Below are 13,912 nucleotides of genomic sequence, written 5' to 3'. Positions count from 1 at the left end.
TAAAGAAACTAATGAATTGATAAAGATAAGTGTGCAAGCAGTTCTTTTATTCAGAAACGGGGGTGGCCAGCCTACCTAAGGCATGGGGGAGAGGCAAGACTGACTTCTTTGATTTGCTAGTGAGAAAGTCGGACTTTCACATTGCAAGCCAGGAGGAATCCAGACTCATTCAGTGGCTGACGGATCTGCTGTGAGTTCTAATTTGATATTATGCCTGTCTTCACCATTTATCTATGTATTTACAGGATTCCTACACCACTCTATATCTGACAAGATTTCCAAGCGGTCAACAATAAAAAGCAAGCAAGCAAGAAAGCGAGCGAGCGAGCGAGCGAAGGAAGGAAGGAAGGAAGGAAGGAAGGAATCATAGAATAGTAGGTTTGGAAGGGACCTACAAGGCCATCGAGTCCAACCCCCTGCTCAATGCAGGAATCCAAGTCAGAGCATCCCTGACAGATGGCTGTCCAGCCTTGTCTTGAACACCTCCAGTGTGGGAGAGCCCATCACCTCCCTAGGTAACTCAAACCGCTACAGAGACTCAAAACATTTAGCTTGAAAATAAGCTAAATGTGGCCCTTTTGAGTCTCCGTAGTGGTGTTGCCGCTAAATTTTGGAAGCAAACTGTCCATTGTTTTGCCTCTGCACCACTGAATTTCAGCAGTGCAGGGACAGCAGGAGGGGTGGGGGGGGTGTACTCCAGGCCATGAGTGGCCACATGTTGTCTCCTGCCTGCATGTTGTCCACCCCTTTGTTTCACTGGCTGAAAATATCTTTTTTAGATTGAAGTACACCAAAATCAAAGATGATAGCTGAAAATATAATTTCAGTGCTCATCCAAGACACAAAGAATTTGATATCAGAATTTTAAAAATATTGAATCAGAATTTAAAAAATATTTTAAATCAGATTATGTTATCTAAAACCATGGCTGGTCAGTCAGGGAAGGCTTGATAAATAAAAATGTTTTCAGCAAAAACAAAACATTTTATTATTTTCTTTGCTATGACCATAGTCTAGTGCAGTGAATCACTCTGGTAAAATACACTAAAAGCAAGAGTGGATTCCCACAATATTTTTAGTCACATGACATTAGGATAACAATGTGATGATTTATGAACTGAAACATGTGATGTACCCAGTGTGTGTTATATTTACAAGCCACTGCACATTTTGCAAAAGGATTTGCTGAACTTGTGTTGTGTTGTGTTTCCCTGCTTTACTATTCAAACAGAATTCTGAGAAGTTTAATGTTTTGAAACTTGATCCTTCACACATCCCACATGAATCTCACCAGAACATAACCAAGAACAAGATAATCTTAGGATGGTAGAAAAACAATCATGACAGTCCACTCTGAGTTAAAAAGTTATATGTTACAGTCTGCATATCAAATTCTTTCTGTCTTGGATGACCACTGAAATTATGTTTTCAGCTATCATCTCTGATTTTGGTGTACTTCAATCTAAAAAAGACATTTTTAGCCAGTGAAACAAAGGGGTGGACAACATGCAGGCAGGAGACAACATGTGGCCACTCATGGCCTTGAGTACACCCCCCACCACCCCTCCTGCTGTCCCTGCACTGCTGAAATTCAGTGGTGCAGAGGCAAAACAACAGACAGTGTGCTTCCAAAATTTAGTGGCAACACCACTACGGAAACTCAAAAGGGCCACATTTAGCTTATTTTCAAGCTGAACATTTTGAGTCTCTGTAGAGGTTTGAGTCTCTGTAGCGGTTTGCTACCATTTATTTATTTATTGCCACTGCAGCCACTGCGACAACAGGAGTGCGGCCCCCTAGAGTGAGTCCAAGGGCTGGAAATTGACCCTGAAACTGCCCGAAGTCCCCCCCAACCTCCAGGATTAGGTTCTTGTAAAAGTTGTTTTCCTTCCATTATTAAACAAGAATAGTATTACTCTTACGAACATTAGAAGTCAGACAATTGGGTCCATCTAGCTCAGTATGCCTACAACAGTGCTGGGTACTCCTCAACCGGGTGCCCTCCAGATTAACTGGTCCACAATCCCCATCAGCCAGTGGCCATGCTGACTGGGGATAGTGTTGTCCGGCACATCTAGAGAGTACCAGATTGGGGGAAACAGATCAAATACACTGTTATACAGAACTGTGTACAATAAAACCATCTTAGGGCGCAATCCTATGCACGTTTAGACATGCATAGGATTGTGCCCTTCTTTATGTATTTCTACTGCTAGACCAGCATGATTATGTCTGCACAAAACCTTCACAATATCTTAGGAACACACAGAGTCCCACTGCATCGCTACACTATTCAAAACAGAATTCTGAGAAACATTTATTTTCAAATGTCTTCCATTTTTGCTGTGGAATGCCAGTTGTGGGAAGGGCAGGGCAGGGCACAGGGGCAGCAGCCACCCATTCTATGGCTCACACCCACCAGAGAAGGAATCTCCACCTGTTCTCTTGAAGCAGCCCCTTGCGTCACACCTTGTTTCACACACCGCTGCACTACAACACATTTGTTCAGAAGCACAATGCAAGAGCCTGCCTCTAGCTTTTGGGAGCAACTGGATGACATCAACCCCAGTGACATTTCCTGCCCTCCGTTTACAAACAAGGAAGCACCATTAAAAAAGGGCTGCAAATGTGTGTCAACCATTATCCGGGGGGGGGGGGGGGGTTAATTTCCAGTAAAGCAGATTCTGAAGCAGCTCATTTTAGACAATACGAAGGGGGTTTTTGAGAAGAAAATGTAAGGGGTGGCGAGACAGAAAGTGTGTGTTGTTTTCTTGTTATTCTGGAAGACGGTTTTGTCGCCATTGTGCTGATTTGCTCAAGCTGGATGCTTCCCTCTCCTGCCAATCTCATTTTTGAATCTGTCACTTTTTTATCTGGCTGTGCTTCTGTGTCTCTAGCAAAGAAATCAAGTAGGTGACGGTGGTTTTCACCATATAGCTATGTGCCAGTAGAAGTTCTGCTTGCAGAATTTCTGTATTTGGAACATAGGAAGCTGCCTTCTATCAAGTCAGAGCATTGGTCTACTTAGCTCAGTACTGTCTACAGCAGTGGTTGTCCAGGGTTTCAGCCAGGAGCCTTTCCCAACCCTATCTGGAGAAGTCGTGAACTGAACTTGGGACACAGGAACTGTGCCTATATGTAGAAAGGTTGCGCCCATCCCCATGCTCAGAAATCATTGTCAGATGTCACATGCAGACCAGAGTTCACCAATTACATCTCCTTTAAAAATTACCTGGTGGTCATAGGCCACAGTGCACAAGGCCCAAATGGAAATGGATGATTAACTCAATGGTGCACACACTCAGCCCACCAATATTAAAATGGCAATACTTACATGGTCCAGCCAGTGAATGTAAAGACAAAAGTGCAAGACGGACTATGTCCTCTTTCTCTGGGAATTTTTTAAACACATTCAGTATGATCATATGATCCTTGTCCTCAACAAATTCAATCAGCTGCTCCTGTGGAACTGAATTGAAAAACAAATACATAAATACAGCATAAACAGAAGATTGTGGATACATTGATCGAATTTTATCCCTGCTTCTTTGCTCTCTTCTAAGCATGGGCTCTGGAAGTTCTTGTCTCCCACCAAAGCAAATCTGAGCATTCTAATATGCGAGGATGAAAAAAAAAAGAGGTGGAGTTCTGGCTCCAGGTAAGTAACACCTGGAAAGAAAAATTAAGAGCGGGGCTGGACAGAAAATAAACTGGGCCTAGGCCTCAAGCATGGAGACTGAGAGGAGGCCTTGAAAAAAAATCTCTGAAGACAACTTCCCCTGACCAGTGGCAGATTAAAAGAGGTGCCTGCTTCATATTCCAGCCCTGCTCCATTTTGTCTTCACCCATTTCTGCCTCACACTGGGCAAAGTTCTTCCCCTCCTTTCCTTCTTCCCCTGCCCGTCTCTGCACGTTTGAGTTTCCTGATCCTCCACATCTCTGAGCTGGTGATGATCTCTCCTCTTTTATTTATGTATTTATTTATTTCATTTCATTTCTATACCGCCCAATAGCCGAAGCTCTCTGGGTGGTTCACAAAAAATAAAAATGTTTCCTTTTATAAATAGGAAAATTGTAACATGCGTTTTTCCTGTTCACCTAATACAAGTTCAGTCTTCCAATGTTACCTTGCTCATGAGGAGTTCTTTCTTGGGCTGTGGAAGATGAGCCAGCTGCAGTAACCTCTGCACTGGCTCTTTGTTTTGTACAAAAAAAACCCTTTCCCATCTCTTCCACCCAAGGGGTATGTATCCCAAGATGATAATAGCTTGCACATTTTCCCAGACACTGGAAGATGCCCCTTTTTTTCATTTGGACAGGAAAGAAAATGTATCTTCCCCTATCCAGGACCTGTGCCAGTTGTCCTTTCAGTGGAAATCTGCATACTTATTGTGTAGGGGAAATGTACATTTATTGTATAGGGGGAACATTCTATTTTCTAGACAATAGAGATGTGGAGGAATAGCAAGTGTGAAGTGTTTGGATTTCCTGCTTCATCCAAAACAGATTTTTTTCCAACTGTCTGGTTCTTCCTGTACAAACTGTATCATTGTCTCATCCTACGTCTGCGTAGACACCGCAAGAAAAACATTTTACCAAATATAGTTATGCTTCTGTATTCCCTCCCCCCTGCCCCCAGCCTAGAAATTTCCCTTTTTTAAAAATTGCCAGTTTTTTCCCCCATCAAAGGTAGGTGGGGACCTGGGAACTTTGCAAGTGGGAACACATAGTTTTAAAGCAAAGCACGTCCCTTGTGCCTTCTGGTGGCAATGCTAAAGCTACAGACACTCCATGTTAGAAGTTTAACACAACTTGCAGTAATTGCCAGCATGATAAAGATTTGTTGCACTATATCACAAAGTGCTTAACCAGCCTTCCCCAACCTGGCGTCCTCCCGATGTTTTGGACTTCAAATCCCAGCAGCCCCAGCCAGCAGTCAGGAACACTGGGAGTTGTAGTCCCAAATATCTGGAGGGCTCCTAGTTAGGGAAGACTGGCTTACACCACTGTTAGAGTAGACTGATTGGTACTCCTTTAAGTTTTCTTACGTCTGTGTCCCCCGATTCAGCGAAATGCAAGCAAGTTCTCTTCACAGGATTGAAGCACACAGAACACTCCTGATCCCTTAAATCAGGGAAGGGGTTACACAGTCCTATCGCCTGTCTTGATCCCTTAACCATGCTAATGCATGCACTGGCTGTCAGTTGAGCCACTCCCACATAACCTCTGATTTTATCATCCTTAATTCCCATCTAAGTGGAGAGCAGAGCAACAGCAAAGCTAATGAAACCAGCTAAAGAGCTAGTTCTTTTTCAAAACCAAGAGCGCTGTATGTTTTTTCCTCAACACACAAAACTATCCACTTGCCCCATTATCCATATAATATGGCTCACTAACAGCTGTTTCCTTGGTCTCTGGGCTCCTTAGCAGGCCAATTTGACTTAGCACCAGGCATGCCCATGGTATTAATTATTTACTCAATTTGGAAGTCATTTCCAGTTGGGGAAGGAATATTTGTCAAGAACTTGAAGTACGCATGCTGGGATCACAACAACGTGTAAAATGGTAACTGGTCTGTTAGCTTTCAATCACTCAACATAATTATGTGCAAAACAGATGATTAAGTCAACCGTTATTAAATCAATACTACTTGTTTGCTTTTGTGGTCTGACTTTACAGAACAAGATCGGGGTGGGGACTAGAAATAATGCAATGAACGAGGCAGAAGAAAGAGACTGGTATCTTCAAAACCCAAAGAATTTACACGTACGCAAAGTATTCAAGCCTGCAGAGCAGTGACATGTCTCAAACATGTCCCACTCTTATTTGCTGACTGTATTTGCTTAAGTACTGTAGGAAAATTGTTATTTAGGAGTATTATAGCTGGGCAGTATGAAGTTTAAAACAGGGAACTCTATCTTCATTAAGGCATGCTGTATTTCTACCGCAGAGGACTAAATAAAACCTGGAAATTACAGTGCAGATTACTTGGAACAGCGTTGTAAGTAAACTCAGAAAGTTATAGGCCTGCTTTTTTAAAACTAGCCTGCTAAGAGGCAAATAGGTTGTGTTTCCATGCTGGTCACAGGGGATGGAAAGCATGGGGATGCAAGCTACTAGCTTCTTGGCAGGCTAGTACTACTGCAATGTGTTCTATGTTGGGCTACCCTTGAGGAGTGTCCAGAAACTACAGTTGGTGCAAAATGTGGCAGCTAAACTGCTAATCAGTGCAAGGCATCAAGATCACATTAGACCCATCTTGAAAGACCTGCACTGGTTACCAATTGCTTTCTGGGCTCAATTCAAGGTGCTGGTTTTAACCTTTAAAGTCCTAAACCAGCCTTCCCCAATGTGGTGCCCTTCAGATGTTTTAGACTTCAGCTCCCATCAGCCACAGCCAACATGGCTGATGGTATGGAATAGTTAGAATTGTACTCCAAAACATGTGGAGAGCACCAGGCTGGGGAAGGCTGCCCTAAACGGCTTAGGACCTGGCTAGTTAAGGGCCTGCTTGTCTTGTTATGAACCCACCCGGGTATAACAATCTGCAGGAGAGGCCCTTTGGAGGGTGCCATTACCCACAGAGGCCCATTTTCAGGCTCACAGGAAAGGGTTTTCTTCTGTGTTGCTCCAAATTGTGGAATGCACTCCCTCCAGAATTATGGTTGATCCCCAGTCTCCCAGCTTTCAGAAAGGGTGTTAAGACAAGTCTCTTTAATGCAGCCTTTTAAACTATTTTTAGTATGTTGTTGTTTTAATTGTTTCAATAACTTGCTGGTTGGATTTTTTGTGTTTTTATGGTTTCCGCGTTTAAATTTGGTTTGCTCCACCTTGCTGGCTTTTGGCAAAGAATGCAGTATAGAAATACTACTACTACTACTACTTGCCTTCTACTAAGTGGACTGATGGAGGAAGGACACAGAGTGATCTGTCCGCCTTCTGCCAACCTGCTGCGTTTCTGAGCTTAAGAGAAAGCGACTTTCCTTCCTCTGCAAGTTAGCACAGAAACAAGCAGTCTAGCCAGGGAGTGATGTATTGATCCATCCCTCATCAGCCAGCTCCCTCACTCGCCTGCATTTAATTCCTAACCATCAGTGGCAACCAGGCAAGTTGTTAAATACAAGGCTGACTTGAAGATGGTGTCCCAGAGCCAATCAGTTTCTAAAGAGAGAAGTGCCAGGGCTCAAGCCTACCTGGAAGGCATGCAGTTACCCTTAGAAACACTGCTCCTTAACACTAAATGTCTATTTACAAGCAGTAAATACTCATTGATGAGGGAAAGACACTCTGTAAAGGCACTATTACTTAAGACTCAGCTTTAATACCGAGAGCAGTTGTTGGGGACGAGCTCTCGTGAGCTGTGGCACAAACTAGGCCCTGCTAGGAAAGCATTAAAATAAGCCCATCACTATAAAAGTGACTTTACATTTCACAGCACCCAGGAGTGTGATCCAATTTCAAACTATTCTGAACTGCAAACTGTCTTTACACAGCTTCAGACCATTTAAAAGCTATTTCTTTAATTGGCATCAGCTTGACTATTAATCTCCCCTTCCCTGAAAAATGTTGTTTAGCACTGCTACCTTCCAAAAATTAATTTTGCTGCTTTATTGGTTGACAAGGAAAAACAATGCTTGGAAAATGAGAAATTTAAAATGATTCTGTTGAAAATCTAGCCACAAAACTGTTTTCCCTCATGGACGCCTTATTTTACAAACCTCTTTCCTGTTTCTCCAGGCAACACCACAAACACAGAGAGCAAAAATATATAATCATATTATCTACCTTTTTCTAAAAGCATGTGCAAAGCTTTACATCCGTATTGCTGGATCTTTTCATTATCAGAATAGGTGTCCATAGCATCAAATACCAATAAAAATACATCCGTCCCTTCTTCCAAGAGAAGAAGTGTTATTTCATCTACAAACATAAGAGAAAATTTGCAGGTCATTTGCTAACTAAATATTCATTTCTTTCTGGAATCATAATCTATTTAAAAGTGCAACATTGTCTCATAATAAAATTTTCTCACACAACCTTATGCATGTCTACTCAGAAGTAAGCCTCATTAAATTCAAACGGGCTTACTCCCAGTTAAGTGTGCATAAGAATGCAGCCTAAGTTACACTACAATCCTGTGTATTCAGAAGGTCCAGTGAAATCAGTGGGACCTACAACCAAATAATCCATCACTGTTAATATTACTAGCACTAGAAACATTCTCAAGTGCAAAACTGTTAGTAGCATTTCGCACACATTTCACAGGCTCTGACAATCTACAATGTAGGATTTAAGAAATAAAAAAGGCACACGAACAGACCCAGTTGTACAGAAAGCACAAGTAACGCCTGTATTCCCTAGTAACACAGTTTACGTTTTCACTTTGAAGTCTGTACAGCCTAATGCGAGACAGCCCCTGCCCAGCAGAACTATGAACCCTTTAGTAGGGGAGATGAAAGCTCCACTCTGCATCTCATGCGTAATTTTATTATGCCAAGAGGCACAGTAAGAGACCTACCCCTCGCTCTCTCACTTAAGAGCATAAAGTGGGTTGCTGTTTACTCCCCTCCTTCTAGTTGCTTGCGGAAGTTGATCTGTGCGAATTTTGATGCAAAGTGACATGATCTGCAACTCCTGGACTAAGGGGCGGTTCAGAACGTAACTACCCTTTGGATTTTGCACTTCTCCAAATTTACAGAATTACAGAATAAAGAACATTTAGGCTGAAATCCTATACCAATTTACCTAAGAGTAAGCCTCACTGAACTCAATGGCACTTACTTTTGAGTAACTAAGGCACTGTAAGGATGCATAGGATGGCAGTGTAAGAAGTGTGTATTTTGTGAGAAACTATGATAAAAATACATATTCAAATGTACATTTTCATGCACATTTTAAATCTTTTTTAATCACAGATTAATGTGAAAAGGGGAGGGAACAGACGCACGAATGAAGACATGCAAAACTAGTACCGACCAGAAATAGACTGATCAGTGCATCCCTACTCTCACTGAAACGTGCATAGTATTGAGGAATGGTGGAACAATTCCCAAATCTTGGGAAGTTTTCCCCCCTGTTCTCTGGGGTCTCCCTTGCGGACCTTAAAGTGAACCATGGACCCATCTGGCTCAATTTCTCCCTTTTTCCAAGGATTATCTGACTCTATGCACAAATTCTGCTAGTTACTGGAGCAACTACTTGCTCAACCCAGGAATAGGATACAGGCTAAGGCATAATCTGAAGGCGAATGAGGCAGCCACCTTGCTGCAGCTAAGCAGGTCTGGGTTTGGTCAGTGCTTGGAGGGGAGACCACCTGTAGCCACCTTGAGTTTCACAATGGAAGAGAGGTGGGATATAAATGTAATAAAAATTAATACATACATACATACAGGCTGGGCATACACACACACTTTGCTTACTCCTTTGTATTTATGTCTTGGGCTGCAACAGACCAGAGTACAAGGGGATGGCTTAGGATACAGAAAGTATTATTAACGCCCCCCCCCCCCATACAGGGTGGCCCAAAAGTAGGTATACAGTTGTTTAGAATGTTGATGGTAGGGGGAGAGAAAGTGTGAGCAGAAGATGTGTGGGTGGACTCAGAATGACAGTTGGAATTTGCGTCGTACTGTGTGTCACAGCGTTCTGGACAAGTTCGAGGAATGTTGCAACGTTGATGGAATACATTTCGAGCAGGTAAGAGATTAAACAGTGTTAAACAAATGTAAAGGTAATAAACAATGTAATAAAATGCAAATAAACTATACTATATACCTATTTTGGGGCCACCCTGTATATCTACACACACACACACACACACACACACACACACACAGATTAGATATCTATATCTATTTATCTGTCTAGAGAGAGATATTAAAATCAAAACCAAGTCAGGTGTTTTACCCCATAAGCCTGAAAACAAAAGCTGGCAACAATAAGCACAGTGCTCTAACCCTCAGAAATTATACTCTTTAGGAAAATATGGTACCTGAAGAAAGAAGCAGGTTTAATGTTTTGAGGCCAATTGTTGAAAGGAATATGTTCGCATTGTGGATTTTAAGCATCTTAAGAATGTGCCTAAAGTAGAAAGAGGAAAAAAATGTTAGTAGCCCAAAACATGCAAAATTTGATTTTACGAAAGTCACACTTGGTGAACATACAGACAGACACCCAGGTCCCTACTGAGCACTAGCTGTGTGGAACAATTAGTAGCCCCAGATGGAGATGCACATATTCTTCAAAAGACACAACCAGCCAATGGGATTTAAATGGGAACCACACTCAAGATGGATATCCAGATGTGAATCTGCATGCTTCTGCACACAGATCTCACTACTTAGATCAGGCTACTGTCATCAAATCTGGACCTATATACCGAACTTTGGACTTCTAGGGAGTAGCCTTTTGTTTTGGCTCTCCACTGCAAATTCTATTTTTGCAACCAACCAAAAGCCAGAGCATAGTCTGTGAATTTCTAAGTATCCGTGACCTACCCAGACATGAGGTCCTTTGTGCTCCCCCTACTCTGAAAGAAGGTAAATAGAACCGCTTCAACTTTATTTCCTTCTATTCCTCTATCTATCCTTTCTGCCCCTCATGTGGCCCACCCCATGACACCAGCAGCCAAGTTCCCCCTTGTACAGCCTTCCAAACCCTGCCTTGGCATTTCAATGGCACCCTCCCCACTCCTCATTTGGCAAAAGCTAATTCCCCTCCCTCCGCTTTTCTCTGTCTCTCTGTTACCATTGTTAGAAGTAGCATACTGGTCCATGTCCTAGGGGCTTGTTACACTAGCTAAGCATTTTTCTGTTTTGTAGCTATTTCCCCACTTTGTCGAAGTACAGTGCATAATCTGCTGTGCACACAACACACTTCAGCAAAAGATCCCTTCGTTCTCATCTTCGTCATGACACACGTATACATGCAAGTTCTCATCCACATGCAGACAAAGGATGTGCGCTAACCAGGGAGACCTGAGTTCTAATCCTTACTCAGCCATGAAGTGCAAAAACCTTGAGGCCAATCTATCACCGTCTCTCAGCCTAACCCACCTCACAGGGTTGTTATGAGTATTTAAAGGGGGGAAGTACTACGTATACCACCTGAATTATTTGGGGCAATGCTGTGATAGGAGGTAAGTAAGAAATAAAGAGCTGCTGGATAATCAGTGGCAGATGCTGTACAAACTATTACCACTTCCCCCACTGTGCCACACACGTATAGACACCCTTGAACCAAAATAGGTTCTGGCAGAATAGATTAGTATTGCCATTGGGAAGGTGGCAAAGCTCACAGCCAAATCACCCTGGTCAGATTTAACCACAATCCACCAGATGGATGCCTATATAGCAGGGTATTCATAAACTGAAGGTTCTCAAATATTTATTTATTTAACTATACTTATATACCGCTCCACACTCAAAGATTTCAGAGTGGTGAACAGCTAGGAGAAAAGAATAAAAAGCATATTAAAATAATTACTATTTTAAAAAAAGAAACAGAGTTCTGATAAACTGAGTTCTGATAAAACCATAGCCAGTCACTCAAGGAAGGCTTCCTGAAATAACAATGTTTTCAGGAGGTGCTGGAAGCAACACAATGTTGGCGCCTGCCTGACCTCCAAAGACAGGGAATTCCACACGAAGGGGGCTACCACACTGAAGGCTCTTCTCCCGGTTATAATTCTCCTGAAGTTATTCATTATTTAAAATCACTGTTGGATTTCAATAAGAGCATCTGTAGGTTTTTAGCTGCTCTTTGCATTAACTAGAGAAGGAGTAATTTAGTCATTGTGAAAGAGATTGTGACATTTAGATTCAGCTAACACACTAATTAACCTTGATAACTTTTAAGTTGCCATAGTGTCTTGTCAATATTTATTATGCTGCACAGCGTATTCCAAGGGCAAAATTGTCACCTGGGCAGCCTCCTTGTATCATTACATTGCACTGCACTTCCACACTCCAAGCAAAGGTTCGACGCGACGGAAAAACATGTCACATAGCAGGGTGAAATTTATTCAGAGGGTCTAATTATTAGCTTAGCATTCAATCCATGTAAACAAACTAGAAAGGGGTGAGATGAAAGAAGACAGGGCTAAGGACGAGTTTCCTCTAAACCTGTTGAGTCAATCTGGGCGGGCTATGGAATCCCATGTCTGGGGTAACACAGTAGTGCACCCCTTAAACTCACTGTGCCAACAGAACATGCGCAGTAACAGTGAAAAACCAGCAGATATAGTCAGAAATTGAGTATTTCCATAAGGTTAATCAGGAGTGAAGGTAGCAGCATTATAAGCCATGTCAGGGGTGGGGAACCTCTTTCAGTCCGAAGGCCCACTTCTGTTTCGGAGAAGCTTCCAGGGGCTGCATTCCAGTGGTGGGCAGGTCCAGAGGCAAAAGGGGTGGGAAGGGCTTAGGCCAAAAATACAAAACAAACCAGCACATTGTACCTTAAAGCTCTTACTGCCAGTAACTGGGCTTTAGGAAAGGCGTTTCAACCTTTTTGAATGGGAAAAATACTGCAAAAACTCCAGGAAACCATCAAATGACTGGTGACTGGGGGGAAGGGGGTGTGACCATTGGGAGAATCCTGGAGGACAGGAATGGGATCCCAGGAGGGCCAGATTTAGTCTCCAGGCTGGACATTCCCCACCCCTGACCTACATGCTTTAAAGGTATCAAAGGAAATTGTTTATACTGTGCTCTCAAATACAACCTAGAGACGATAGGCGGTGTTTAGTTTAATTTTTAAAAAGAGGGGTGCCACAGCTCAGATCTATGATAGAGCATTTCTAGTTGCCCTGGGAGAATGAATTCTTAGTTTATCACAACTACACCCTATTCCCAACGATGAAAGGCACTCTACGTTTTCAGGGATATTTTTCTTATTAGGGTTAATACAGGCAAAATATTTTAACGGTGGTCACACTGGAGTCTTCTCCACTATGTGTGATCCTGGATTCACTATCCAGTGTGATCCTGGATTATTTCCCTCATATACATCCCAACTGATTCAACTGCTAGCCTTACACCTCCCATAAAGCTTCAGGCGGGTTGTCCGCCTTATTTAAAGTGACACACAGACATATACAGTAAGTCTTGCACTTCCTAAGACCAATAGACATTCAGAGATTTGTTTCTTCTTATTTGCACCCCTGTAAGTGCAGTAATCCCCTTCATGGATCACTGCCTTGTTGTGGCGAAGGGGCTTGCGTAACTCAGTGAAGCCATAAGCTATGCCGTGCAGGGCCACCCAAGACGGACAGGTCATGGCAGAGAGTTCTGACAAAATGTGGTCCACTGGAGAAGGAAATGGCAACCCACTCCAGGGTTCTTGCCAAGAAAACCCCATGGAACGTATCACAAGGCTAAAAGATATGACGCCGGAAGATGAGCCCCTCAGGTCGGAAGGTGTCCAATATGCTACTGGGGAAGAGCAGAGGGTATTTCCAAGTAGCGCCAGAAAGAGTGAAGCGGCTGGGCCAAAGCCGAAAGGACACTCAGCTGTGGATGTGTCTGGCGGTGAAAAGAAAATCCGATGCTGTAAAGAACAATATTGTTTAGGAACCTGGAATGTCAGATCAATGAATCAAGGTAAGCTGGAGGTGGTCAAACATGAGATGGCAAGATTGAACATCGACATCTTGGGAATCAGCGAACTCAAATGGACAGGCATGGGCGAATTTAATTCAGGTGACCATCATATCTACTATTGTGGGCAAGAATCCCTTAGAAGAAATGGAGTAGCACTCATAGTCAACAAAAGGGTGGGAAAAGCAGTACTGGGGTACAATCTTAAAAATGATAGAATGATCTCAGTACGAATCCAAGGCAAACCACTCAACATCACAGTAATTCAAGTCTATGCCCCAACCACTGAGGCCGAAGAAGCTGAGGTTGATCGGTTC

At 42.8% G+C, this 13,912-nt stretch overlaps 1 protein-coding gene across 3 annotated transcripts in view; it reads right to left on the bottom strand.

Moving 5' to 3' along the window:
• The window catches only part of LRRK2 (leucine rich repeat kinase 2), a 124,311-nt gene that overhangs the window by 102,612 nt on the left and 7,787 nt on the right, over positions 1-13,912 (bottom strand). For all 3 annotated transcript variants that reach the window (XM_084811012.1, XM_084811013.1, XM_084811014.1), the window contains 3 exons: positions 9,992-10,080; positions 7,786-7,920; positions 3,335-3,469 (listed from right to left, as the gene is read on the bottom strand). In XM_084811012.1, coding sequence (XP_084667138.1) covers positions 3,335-3,469; positions 7,786-7,920; positions 9,992-10,080 — 359 coding nt within the window. The remainder of the gene's footprint in view (positions 1-3,334; positions 3,470-7,785; positions 7,921-9,991; positions 10,081-13,912) is intronic.

The sequence above is a fragment of the Heloderma suspectum genome, chromosome 7 (genome assembly GCF_057233095.1).
Source record: "Heloderma suspectum isolate Gila_16-S chromosome 7, 16-S_ref, whole genome shotgun sequence".
Lineage (NCBI taxonomy): Eukaryota > Metazoa > Chordata > Lepidosauria > Squamata > Helodermatidae > Heloderma > Heloderma suspectum.
The sequence above is the reverse complement of the archived record's forward strand: the minus strand, read 5'-3'. Positions and strand labels throughout refer to the sequence as shown.